Source organism: Pisolithus orientalis (genome assembly GCF_024613125.1).
Source record: "Pisolithus orientalis strain OTSU chromosome Unknown F5J12scaffold_85, whole genome shotgun sequence".
NCBI lineage: Eukaryota > Fungi > Basidiomycota > Agaricomycetes > Boletales > Pisolithaceae > Pisolithus > Pisolithus orientalis.
This window is the reverse complement of record NW_026260866.1, coordinates 42316-55846: the sequence shown is the minus strand read 5'-3', so window position 1 is coordinate 55846 and position 13531 is coordinate 42316. Positions and strand designations below refer to the sequence as shown.

Here is a 13531-nt window from a genome sequence, read left to right as displayed (position 1 = left end):
AAATGAGAAAGTTTCAGTAGCAATTTCTATGGGGAAATATGCTCTAACTTGGTTTCAGTTGCCATGCACCATAAGCATAGTTACACATATGTATAAACTATGGTACATACAAGTAGGTATCTACACCTACATATGGATATGACAGGTTCTCACTGGGACTCAGTACTCAATGTTCAATGTTCAACCTCCAGGCTCCCATCATGATACAACACTAGTACCGATCTAATGTGAATATTTACCTGCCAGTGACCATGTCTGATCCTGGCAGCGCAGCAATGGAAGGTCTTTCCCCACCACATGCATGCACCACTCCAGATGCCAACCTATTTTATTTGACTCCAAGCAACCAAAGCCTCTCTGCAGTGAGCACACAGTTCGACACCCACAGCTCTTTGTGCATTTCGTCCACTTCTGTTCTCATCGAAATAAACCTGATTCATGACACCAATCAAGTATTAATGACCTGATGCATTTGGTTGCAGAAGACATCTGCAAAGCACAGCAATGTGAGGCAGATGACATGCTTGAGTACATATTGAGCCAGGCTTCAAAGATGCCAGTTGACCTTATTGACTTGAATGGCCCTGTCCTATTAGACAGATGCATCAACAAAGTTCTGCCCATATGTAATGGGCACACTGAAGATATCAAGGGATTCCCAGTCTCAGATATCAGGAAGGCTCTCATAGATTAGTAAGTTTCATGACTTGTGTGCTGGTGTTGATGTCAGTGTTCTTTGCTAACATCTTGTACCAGCACAGCATGTAAACAGGAGGATGACTTGTACCAGCCCTTCATCCTGGTGTTCAACACTGCTCTTGCACACCTGAAGAGGCTGAAGATCAATGGTATGCATGAAGAGGAAAGCAAGGAAGTACAGATGTTCTTTCAAGGGCATAATTCAAGATGCAAACCAGATATCATTTTTCTTCCATTTGTGAACTACTCTGAGTGTTTTACAGATGCTAGACTCGGCAGTTGCGATGAGCATGTATTGACATTAGGCCAAGATAAGACACCCATGATGAGCTCATGGAAGGATGTGCTCAGCATCTTTGAGTTGAAGTGATCCAAGTCAGAAATGAGGTCTCCTCCCAAGGAATACTTCGTGTCGAAGTACCAAGCTTCCAAACCAAAGTTTTTGAAGATCAACAAAGATGGAAATGAACTGGAAGAAACAGAGCTGCCAGAGGTTCCTGTTGCTGAGCAAGCAACACTTGCAGAACAGGCTCTGCATAAGTAATGGAACTACACTGTTCAGTCAGGCTTAACATGCAGCCAATAGTATGCAGATCAGCTTGCAAGACAACTCAGGAAAGCACTCAAATGGCATCCAGGAAATGCATGTTGGAGGCTGATTCTGAGTCTCATGTGAGCAAGTGGCCTAGGACAGAGGAGCCCAGGACACATGCAACAATTCAGACAGTGCTGTATGCTGCCGAGATGCAGTCTGCCAATATTGTGATGAATTATGCCCTCAATTTTATTGTTATAGGTGCACATTATGTTCTTGCTAGTGAGCAGATTGCACTGGATGCCTTTCAGGCAACAACATTTGGATTTGGTATTATGACCACCAAGGCCTCATCAGTGTGGCAGGGTTCAATTTTGTTCAAGATCTCCCTCACTTTCTGATGTTGTTATATGCTCTCCAGTGATTGAATTTGGAGGACTGGGGTCGAAACACAGCCTTTCCATGCTATCAAAGTCAATGGAAGAACACTGAAACTGGACAACAGGGAGAGAGACACCAGGTTGGGGCTGGCAGGATGAGGGACTGGTGTTATGGACATCACCTGCAAAGCACTAAAGCAGGAGAAGCCAGCAGACACAGTCAATGGCATGGTGGCGAAAATTTACTGGGCAAAAGAGGCACAAATGACAGAGGAAGAATTTTTGGCATGTGTGGAGGAAATTGGGAAGAAATTTGAGGACATCTGAGGACACATGCCAATTTTGTTCTTGTCAAAGAGGTTTCTGGTTTCCAAATCTACAATTAGGAAGGTTCTTGGCCTCGAGAACCCTGAGAAAGGTAGCCAGAGGCTCGTCCTGCTCATATTCAAGAAGCTTTCACCAATCAAAGAGCTCCAAGGTGACAAACTGGTCGATGCATGGTGGCAGTGTGTTTTGTGTAAGCCACACTTTGTTTTTGCAGGGTCTTGGTTCTGACAGTCATTCTATTCTAGGTCACTATACCCTCTGGAGGGAGGGGATCCATCATCATGATGTGAGCGACTCAAACCTGATGTTCTATAGGAAGGATGGCAATGTGATGGGCATCTTAAATGATTATGACCTTTCATCTTTAGAAAAGTCTGACAACCTGTGGGTAACAAGCAGACTGGAACAATGCCATTCATGGCGATTGATCTCCTCCAGAAAGATGGCCAGGATGGCAAAGTGAAGCACCAATACCACCATGATATTGAATCATTCATCTACATATTCATCTGGATTTCCCTGCAGTACAAGGATAGCAAGTTGGGGTGCAAGGGCATCGCATGCAAGACAAACAGAGAGCTCAGGGACATCTGAATAGTGAAAACAGCTTTCCACACAAACAAAAACAACTCCATCAATAAGGTCAACTTGGAAGGGTAGTTTGTCAGGGCCATTGTGAGTATGCAGCTACAGGAAATTTGCAGTGATTGGCACTGCCAGAGTGCCAGGCCAGCTGTCAATTTGAAGACCCAGACAACATGGGGTGGATGAAGTCAAAACAGGTGGAGATATGGATATGCTGACAAGTGAATTTTTGCAGCTAGAATGATTTGATTGTTGCATCATGGTAATAAACTGGGTGAAACTTGGGTGAAATGACTTACAATAATGGTCTACTGCCACCACCAGACAGAGGGAAGGTCATTGTTAATGTTTTGTGGGAGTCTGCTCACACAATCTTGGTCATTTTGCCTTGGCAGGACTTCTTGCCCCAGTGTGATTTGAGGGTCGAGAATTGTCCTTTCGAGGAGAGAGGGATGTGAGCATGGATACCTGAGTTAACCCAACAGCCAGCTGGACATTTAAGATGTTCACTTTCTTGGACTTCAAGGTGACCATGCATGTGGAGCATGAGATATGCCTCGCTGGTGGCCTCATTGATCAAAGTGGTGACTGTTTCCTCATCCAGCAGGTCCTGGAAGATAGATTTTGCTCAGGGGTATTTGCCTTTGGGTAACCACAGGGGTAATTGAAGCAATGAAGGATCTGGTATGGTTGGCTGTGTCTCTGGTATGCCATATGTGTCCTCCTCGAAGAGATGGGCTGGATTATCCAATATGAATTGGCTGATATCATGTTGGAAACCAATGGCTGAGGTAAAATCATTATCATGTTCATAGCATCTGATATCTGTTATTGTAGTATTATTGAGTTCACTGTCACTGTCATGAGGTAATATGAATGTATGCTGGCATTGCGAGTCTGCTGTTGGTGCTTGAATCTTGGGCATGAATGTGATGCTATCAGGCAATCCAATATAAGTTATTGTAGTCATTCAATCATTACATTCAAGGCTGGGTTCAATGCTGTATCATGGTGTGATGTTGATGCCATATGCTGAAGTGCATGAAGTTTTGTGATTAATGCTTGAGTTTTGGGCTCAGATGTGGTACTGTTTGATTGGGTATTAACTTGGAAGGACATTATGAGTGCATGGGTCTGTAGCAGAGTATGACTAGGTAGCATTGGAGAGACAGAATGTCACAGTGGTGGAGGCAACTGCGACATGTCTTGACACATCTTAGGGGCTGTATGACAAATAGGGAAGGACCCAATTAACAATTATATCATGCTATTTTTCTGATTGACAGCCAAAATGTAGTATCTAGGAGCATGTTTATGCTGATAATGCTTCACTTTTATTATGACTTAAAGCAGCAATTGTACTGTCCTAATGTGCTATACAGACTTCAAGTTTGACACTGAAAACTTTGCAACTCTGGCTGAAATATGGACCCCAGACACTGATTGGGAGGGGAGGTCAGAGATGACCTAGTGTTTGGCATTTGCTGATTGCCTGCCTCTTGGAAGCAGATGATTTATTGCTGAATACTTGGCTACCTCTTCCACCATTTTTCAGCTTGCCAAGTGAATGGGGACTTTGTTCTGGAAATTTTGCATGTCCTGCAGTGTTTTCATTCCAAACAAGTTTCTACAATGTAGCTCTGCATTTTAGCCTTTATGATAGCAGATGGACCTACCCAAATATATGTTGTCTCCATCATTCAAGATAGTTAATTTGTGATATATCATTGCAATTTTAAGACTTATGAGTGATTTAACTTACCAGTACCCAAACCTGGATTTGGCAATCAGCCATCCTAATTTGCATCCAAGGTCTAGATCAACATGTCCATTTACTGTAAGACTTGGTAAGACACATTAAACACATCTTTCTCAATGTGCTCATCCTCTCTCATCATCCATGTACCATACCACCCCATAGTTGCCTCATAGAGTGTCTTGTCACTGGACATCAACACTTGTAATGGACATCAATACTGTATCTCATGATCCCTTGGCACCATTCAACTCTTGGATTGCATGCAAAAGGTCTTGACCAATGGACACAATAATCAATCATAGAACTCTCCCCTTATTGTTTACTCCACCATCACTGCTGCCTGGAGCTTCCTGAAGTGATGATGAACTTTCCACCCCACAATTAACACAGCAAGTTTTCCACTATATAGTACCCTGTTATATGTAATACAATATGTCAATCTCACACCTAGAGTTTGTGATGGCATACTGAAAAAATCCATACTTGAAGTTTAGATCCATTTCTACACATTTGCTCAGGTTTGAAGTTGGAGCAGATGTCTAATCATTGTGTAAACAATAAGTATGGTTGAATAGCAGATGTTGTCCAAGATAGGAAGTTATGTCAACATGTGCAGTGTGGGGTGAAATTTTAAGTTTTGTCCTAATTTGCATAACTGACAATACATGAAGTACTGCCAAACTTCCAGTAACAAATTTTACTTCAAGTCTAGAATTAGTGTTCCTACATGTGCTTGCTGACAAAAACTAAGTAGAAAATAACTCAGCCACTGTTGATTATGGGCAAGATGACTAAGATTGTTCACCTAAGTAGAAAATAACTAACATACAATTAGTAAAGTGTAAACAAATACAAGGGATAACTATACCTCAGCCACTGCCTGAGTATGGGCAAGACAACTGAGGGTTTTGTAAGTGAGAGAAGTGAAGTATATATATGTGAAAATGAGCTCATAAGAACAAGGGAAAAGGGGCAAGAAAAGATACTAGCAGTGATACATAACCTGTCAAAAATAGAAGTGCAGGAAAAAGGCCAGTTCATCTAAGGTTTGTCTAAGGTTTATCAGAGGTTTGTCCACTAGCCACTTATGTAACCTTGTCACTTGTTGACACTCCCACTCAAGCAAAGTTGAAGTCCCATAGCCTTGATGAACTTCCAATGTTGTTCATGAATAAGAGCCTTGGTCATGATGTCAGCTACCATGTCTCTGGTTGGGACATACCAAACAGCAGCTTACTTATTTGCTACAAGATCATCCTGTACATGATGGTATTTCTGCTGTATATGCTTAGTCTGGGCCAAGAACTGTGGGTCCCAGCACAGGATGATGGCAGCCTGGTTTTCACAAAGGAGTTCAGTGGGTTGTGGTTGCCAATGTCCAATTTCATTGAAGAAACCTTGCAACCACTGGAGGTGCTGGCCAGCAATGTTGAGTCCAATGTACTCTGACTCTGTACTTGACAGAGCAACCATTGACTGCTGCTTGCTAGCCCAGGAAATGGCTCCATTGTTTGAGATGAACACATAGCCAGATGTGGACCAGGAGGTGTCTGGGTCTCCAGACCAGTCAGCATCTGTGTAGCTGTGGAAGTCCATGTCCATGGAGATGTCTGAGCCATCATAGACTAACTCTAAGTCCTTTGTGGCTTGCATGTAGCATAGGACCCTCTTTGCCATCTCCCAGTGTGTCTGAGTAGGTGTCACACTGAAATGGCTGAGTACTCCAACTGGGAATGCAAGGTCTGGCCATGTTCCAAGCATGGCATACATCAGTGAGCCTATGACAGTTAGGTAGGACACATGCTGGCCTTTGATGGTTATCTCTGGGATTGGTGGTCCATCCTCTGGTGTGGCCACAGTCAGTTTTAGGTTATGTGGCAGTGGGGTGCACACTGGTTTGCAGTTTTTAATACCAGTGCATTCTAACACAGTCTGGATGTACTGTGACTGGGATAGTGTGATGGTCTGGTTTTGCTGGTTACATTGGAGTTTGATCCCTAGGATGTACTTGGCCTCTCCAAGGTCCCTCATCTTGAAAGATGATGCTAGAGTGGATTTTACCTCATCCATGAACTTCTGGGAACTTGCAGCCAAGAGTAAGTCATCCACATAGACCACCAAGAAACAAACCTGTTGGCCCTTTTGGAGAACATGCAGGCAGGTCTCAGCATCCAGCCAGGTGAAGCCAATTTCCCCAAGTTTAAAGTCAAGGGTTTTGTTCCAAGTCCAGCCAGCCTGCTTAAGCCCATAGAGGGAGTGCTTGAGCTGCCAACAGTGACCTGGTTGTATTGGGACTCCAGATGGTGGGGACATGTATAATTCCTCCTCCAACTCACCATTAGGCAGTGGAAACATCCATTTGGTCCAACTCCAGGTTATGCTTTGCTGCCAGTACAATGATGATCCTTACAGACTCTAGGTTTGCTATAGGGGCAAAAACCTCCTGGTAGTCTACACCCTCTCATTGGGTGAAGCCATGGGCAACTATTCAGAGTTTGTACCACTCTACCTTGCCTGCTTGATCATGCTTGATCTGGAAAACTGGCTTTGAGGTGATTGGGGTAACTCCAACTGGGACTGGGACTGTCTCATATACATGGTTGGAATTTAGGGAAAGTAGTTCTTCTTCAAGGGCTGATCTCCAGAGGTGGCTATCTGGTTGAGAGAAGGCTTCATTGAGAGTCTGGGGGAGATCATCATTTGATGGACTGTTGTCACACACCAAAGGTGTTTGGTGAGGTGGATGTGGATGCAGCTGATGAATGGAGATGAAGACCATAGCCCTCATGTGAAGAAGGACAGCCAGAAATGTTGGCAGTCATCCCTCACACAAGAATGAGTTGTCAATGCCAAAGAAAAAGGAAGGAAGTGAGTTAAGTGCCAGTAAAGGTTCTTAAGCACCCATGTACAGCATTCTCGTTTTCAACATATCTCCACCAATTCTGCAGATACCAACACCATTCCCACACTTGTGTGTAGTGCTCAGCCACATGATCCTACTTTCCAAAATTGGAAAGGATTTGTGCACGCCACACATTTCTGCAGCACTCCCTCCAAAAGACACTCATTTCACTAATTCTTCTGATATGGCCACCTCCACATTGATCATTTGGCTTGTCCCCTTTGCTAGGGACCATGGCTACATATATCTACCAGGAGTTCCTACCAGCTTCTGTCCTGAAGTGTCCTGGTACATCTCATCCTTGTCTGTCCCCTCTCAGCCCATCCAGCTTGGACAGCATGTTCTTTTTGTCAGCATGACCTCTAAGAGGATGTTCTTTGGTTGCCTCAGGTCTGTCATTCACTTGGAAAGGCCTCATGTGGTCATTTCAGTCTCTCCAGTCCAAGAAGCATATGGATCCTTCCTCCCTGCTCCCTCCAACATCAATATGATGCACATCTTGCCTCCTTATTGCAAGATACAGCAGAAGATGCTCTCCCTTCATCCTCTCTTCCAACAGAGCCTCATTCATGAAGTTTTTATTTGCTTCACTGAGAGGACAGTTAGGGGGGGAAAGTTGCAATCCCCTACACTCCTGTCACCCCACAGACCCCCAAAGCTTGACCCCTGTTGACATCTGACTCACCCTGTCCACTTTTGGATGTACTATATCAGCATCAGATCAGCACTGCCTCTCTGTCATCCCACCTTGGCCTAGAAGTGATCTCTTTGAGATGTGACATGCACAGCCTCCCCCTAATGTGATTCCAGTGCACTTTCCCAGTTCCTGACATAACTTGACTCATACTTTGACATTCTAACTGTCTTTGACTCACCTATTGCCAATACTTACCAATCTTTTGACTTTGCTTACTGATTCTTCACCTTTTGGCTTGCTTATCCTTACCAATGCTCACCAATACTTTCTAAGATGATTACCCACTGCTTACATTCCTTACTCATCACTTACCAATCACTTACCAAGTGTTTGCACCTTGTTTTCCATAGGCAATGCCCCTGTACTGTATATAAATCACTGTACTTAGATAGCTGAATAAGAAGAAGATGTCAGAGAGCCCCTCCTGCTCACAGTTTATCATCACTCAGTAATTCACTCATCAGCTTCAATAGTTGAGACTTTATTAAGGGTCTAACTATTGTGTACTTCACTTATTATCACCTATCATCAATCTACTTCGCTCCAAGTCCTCCCTGAGCTCAGTGCAGCTCAGAGCATCGAATTAAGTCACCATCCATCTTTCTGTAGGCTGACAGCAGTCTACCCTATCACAATCTCTTGCATTCCTGCTCCTACTTCATCAGGAGCACCCCCAACCCTCAGCACTCATCTTTGAGTGTTGTAGCTTGCAAAAACCCTCCCAAATCAAAGGTTCTACCATCTGGGTACCACATAGGCACACCACCACTTGCTTTCATTGTCTTTTGTGTTGGTTTTGGTTGGTTTCCACCACTGAACCACACTTTGACTCACACTGGGTATTTATTGACTTCAGCAGCCAAGGAACCATATGTATTGTGAATTCTACATCCAAACTGCTTTTGATTATCTTGGGCATCAACCATCCCTCCACCACATCTTTACCTTTGTCTGACATCCTCTGCCACATATACTTTTTTTTCTGTCTGAATCTGTCTAGTGCAAGTACATACTGTGTCATAAAGCAGGCTGAATCAATTCAATGATTCAGAATATTGCCTGTGACTGAACCTTAATCTCACACTTTGTGCTCACTGCTTCTTTTTTGTTGATAGCAATGTGTTATTCACTGACACTCCCACTGCCAGGCAAGGAATGTTCCCATCCCCCTTCACTGCTATTGATGCTTTATCTGCATCAAGGTCTGCACAATTGAATTCTTTGAGGCTCATTCTGCTCAGTATGTATGACATCTTGATGATGGGGTTCCTGCTCACTGCCATGTTGATAGCAACTTTTGTGTATAACTGCTCAAGACTCATGCTCTGGTAAGTAGGATCTTACTTGGCTGTATGTGGTGATCTGATGAATTTTCTGCATAGTTTTTCCCTTCCAGAGGTTCATCATCTGCTCAAAATCCCCTTGGACTGACACCCCCTGCTAGCTTTATGTCACACTTTCCACCACCTGTTGACTTTGAGTCCCAGGTGTACTGCTGTTGGCTTTGTGGCACAGTTTCCAGAATGATCTGAGATGGCTGTTTGCTATCCAAAGCCCTGGAGGCATTGCAATGCTTCACCTTCTAAGAGTAATTCTAATATTGTGAGTTTTCCCTGTCTTCAAACCTCATGTTGAGCTCATCATTTCTTTACAGGCCTCCTCTGCTTCATCTGTCCAAGCTGGTCTGGACCCAGTGTACCCACTGACCATCCTTCATCTTTGTCTGGTAATGAGCCATCACTTTGTACCTCTGGCCCTTCAGTGTGTGCAATTTCATTATGGTATTCTTCATATCATCTTAGCTCCCCTACAGGTCTTATTGATGTCATCTGCCTCAACCAACTGGCTGCCTGATGTAGCCACTCCATCATCAAACAACCAAGTGTCATGCATGCCTCTTGACTCTGCTCCACATGGCACCCTGACAAGGACCCCAAAAGAAAATTTTCTTCAACCTTCTCACCCAGCCAGGACTAGCTGAGCTTGTTGCAGGACATAGCAACATATAGTAGCAGTCTTACAGAGCCATACTCACAAGAGCAAGCACTAAATCAACACCCACAACACCAACCTGCCCCATTTTATGACCTTGACAGGACAAACATCCTTGAGGTCACATTCCCATGCCATGCCAGGTCCCTGAATGTTGAATCCCACTCAACCTGGAAAAACCACCAGAAGTACAGTGGCTCAAAATACTGTCTGCATGTTTGTATGTTTGACATTAGTTATGACTAAATGCAATAACCCCTAACCCTAGCCCTAAACCATGAGTGTATGAAATAAGGTACTTACTCTTGGCTTTCTATTGGTCCATGAATCAAGTGATTTGGATAGGAATTGATAGAATAGCAGCCATTTGAAAATGACATGTCATGCAGACAGTTTTTTGACTTAAAGTTTTGATTATATATATTGACCCTGGCATGCTGTTATATTGTTACATATATCCATCAATGGTTCTATTATGTTACCTTTATGTAATGAGTATGATCCAACATACATAAACCCCACCACCCTCTGCTCATTTTCTCATCATCACCATGGAGTCCATTTCCACCTCTCAAAGACAAAACATTGTCTCTCTTGCCTCTCTTGGCCTGTCCACTAGGAAGATTGTCTCACAGACTGGTCTAGGGAAGTCTACAGTATCCCAGGTTCTTCAGGAAATCCAACCAGAGAGGTCTAGGCTTCATGGTGGTTGCTGTTCCTAGCTTTCCTCTACCAACAAGAGGGCTATTGTTCAGCAAATCCTTACTGGCAAGGCCAAAAATGCTGTTCAAGCCACTCATTTCATCAACTCTATTGTTGATAGTCCTGTTTCTTCTCAGACAGTGAGAAATACCCTCAAAGAAGCCTCATTGGAGGCTCTGGTGAAGAAGAAAAAGCCATTGCTTTCTACTGGTCACAAGAAGAAGAGGTTAGCCTTTGCTCTTAAGTATCAGCATTGGACTGTGGAGGACTGGAAGAGAGTTATATGGTCAGATGAGACCAAAATCAACAGGATTGGGTCAGATGGACAAGAGTATGTGTGGAAAAAGAAGGGTGAAGGGCTTATTTCCAGAGAGGTCAAAGGTACAGTCAAGTTTGGAGGAGGTTCACTCATGGTTTGGGGATGTATAGGGTGGAATGGTGTTGGGGTCTTGAGTGAGGTTGAGGGATGGATGGATGCTGAACAGTATGTGGCCATTTTGCAGGAAGGGTTGCTTCAAAGCATGGAGGAATCTGGAATTCCAGAAGATGACATTATCTTTCAACAAGATAATGACCCCAAGCATACCTCTAGAAGAGCCCAGAAATGGTTTGAAGAGCAGGATATCAAGCTTCTAGACTTGCCTGCACAATCTCCAGACCTCAACCCAATTGAACACACTTGGAATCACCTCAAAAGATCTCTCTCAGGTTATGAGAGTGCTCCTACAGGAGTTCATCAATTATGGGAAAGGGTGATAGTGGAGTGAGGGAAGATTTCTTTGGAAGAGTGTCAAAATGGATAGAAAGCATGCCTAGAAGGGTTGAAGTAGTTATCAGGGCCAAAGGAGTTCATACCAAGTACTAGATAGTTGGATTTTTACAAAGTCAAAAAACTGTCTGCATGACATGTCATATTCAAATGGTTGCTATTCTATCAATTCCTATCCAAATCACTTAATTCTTGGACCCATAGAAAGCCAAGAGCAAGTACTTTATTTCATACATTCATGGTTTAGGGCTAGGGTTAGGGGTTATTGTGTTTAGTCATAACTAGTGTAAAACATGCAAACATGCAGACAGTTTTTGAGCCACTGTAATTCCAAGGCAAATAGATGTCTCTGCCAAGATCTGATTCAGATAGTTGAAATGACCAAATAAGACCTCTCTAACCATGTGACAGACCTGAGGTGACTAAAGAATGTCCTTCTGGAATTCATACTGACAAGGAGAACATGCTGACCAAGCTGCATAGGATGGGACAGGGCTGACAACAATGGAATGAACCAGGGGGCTTCAGGATGGAAGCTGGTGGGAACACCTGGCAGATATACATAGCCACTGTCTCTGGCAAAGGATACAAGTAAGATGATTGACAAAGAGGTGGCCATATCTGATGGCCTTAGCAAAATGAGCATCTGATGGATGATGTGCTGTAGAAATGTGTAGGGTGTGAGGATCCTTTCCAAACTCAGAAGGCAGGATCATGTGGCTGAGCACTTTAAGCAAGTGTGAGAACAGAGTCACTATCTTTGGCAATGGTGGAGATATGATGAAAACTGGCATGCCATACATGGGCACTGAAAACTTTTGATGTGTGCTTAACTCACTTCCTCTTTTCTCTCTAGCACTGATGACTAATTCTTGTGTGAAGGATGACTGTTCACATCCAGCAGTCCTTCTACACATGAGGACTTTAGTCTTTATCTGCATGGCATGGCATGCAACTTGTCAATGAGTTAGGCAGAGTCAGCTGTAACCATGTCCACAACACCTTTGGTGTGTGATAGCATGGGCATTGGCATGCAAGGATGGCTGGGTAATAAATCACCAAATGCAGATTATGTCCCTGACCCACACATTTTCAATGACCAGGACCTTCAATTCCAAGCTGATGGTTGGTTTGGGCTGGTCAACTGCTTTCAATGGCCTCAAACATATGAGAAGGAATATGAATATTCAATGTGTGTTCCCTGGAAGGATGTGCTCCCCACTCTTGGTATTGTGTGGGACACTCTTACTCCCAGTGACTTCATTATTCCAACTGGCTCTGGATTCACAGTAGGCACCATTCAAGAGGGGAAAGTCAAGGATTTTGAGGATGTACTTCAAGCCTTGTGAAACCACTACCACAAGCTCTGAGATTGACCCATCAGACAGGAAGTCATGTGTATCCAGGTCTGCTTGGCTCAGCACCAGGTGATGCACTTGTAGCACCACCCCCTCCTATATTGTGATCTCATCATTTTTGTTGGCCAGCTACAGTGTACATTACTTGACATTCATGCCATCCTTGACTTCATCAAAATTCTTCATCCACTTCTCCTAAACCCACCCTTGCATCTTGTGCACATCAATCTGATCTGGATGGGGTGCTTCACAAAAGATACCCAAGTATGCAAGTCACAATACTTTGCAGGGGTACCCATTTTGGTAGTATCACAGGGAAGCATTCATTCCTCCAACCATGAACATTGTCCAACCAGTGTGGCTCACATACACTGACCATATTGTTAAGGCCATGTATACAGAAAATGGGGTAGCTAAGCCATTTCAGATTCTCCATTGTGGCCCAGGCAATTCCCTCCACCACTTCCAAACTCACCACAGCTATAAGGCTCCTTCACGGAAGAGCCAGAGTCCACACCTGCCCTACCCACTGCCACATATCCATCCTCATCAAACACATCCTCAAGTACTGGCAGGCAATCCACCATGAAGCAGACCAGAACTGCAAGACAAGTTGTCAATGGCAGCCCTTCTAGAGGTGTGTAACCATTTGTATTTTGCTTGTCTCATTGCTAACCAAGTGGTAGTGTAGCCCCCCCAATGATCAACAGGTGGACAGGGAAGATGGGATGAGCCCAACCATCCTGAAATTCCACAGGCACACAGCCTGTTCAAGTCAGCTTGGAAGAGAGCTTCCAAAGATTTGCAGAAAGTCAAGTCTGGCTTC

The 13531-nt window shown here is 43.9% G+C and overlaps 2 protein-coding genes across 2 annotated transcripts; both read left to right on the top strand.

Annotated features, from left to right (window-relative positions):
- Positions 1–553: 553 nt before the first annotated feature.
- F5J12DRAFT_787089 (uncharacterized protein) lies at positions 554–2535 on the top strand (the record flags this gene model as incomplete). The annotated part of the gene is made up of 11 exons (XM_051743576.1): positions 554–693; positions 757–848; positions 963–991; positions 1100–1239; positions 1293–1371; positions 1496–1516; positions 1546–1600; positions 1656–1707; positions 2001–2131; positions 2187–2227; positions 2341–2535. The coding sequence occupies 11 exons, from the start codon at positions 554–556 to the stop codon at positions 2533–2535; spliced, it is 975 nt and encodes a 324-aa protein (XP_051594629.1).
- Positions 2536–12336: 9801 nt separating this feature from the next.
- Positions 12337–12812, top strand: F5J12DRAFT_898538 (uncharacterized protein; the record flags this gene model as incomplete). The annotated part of the gene is made up of 2 exons (XM_051748118.1): positions 12337–12678; positions 12732–12812. The coding sequence occupies 2 exons, from the start codon at positions 12337–12339 to the stop codon at positions 12810–12812; spliced, it is 423 nt and encodes a 140-aa protein (XP_051594628.1).
- Positions 12813–13531: the final 719 nt, after the last annotated feature.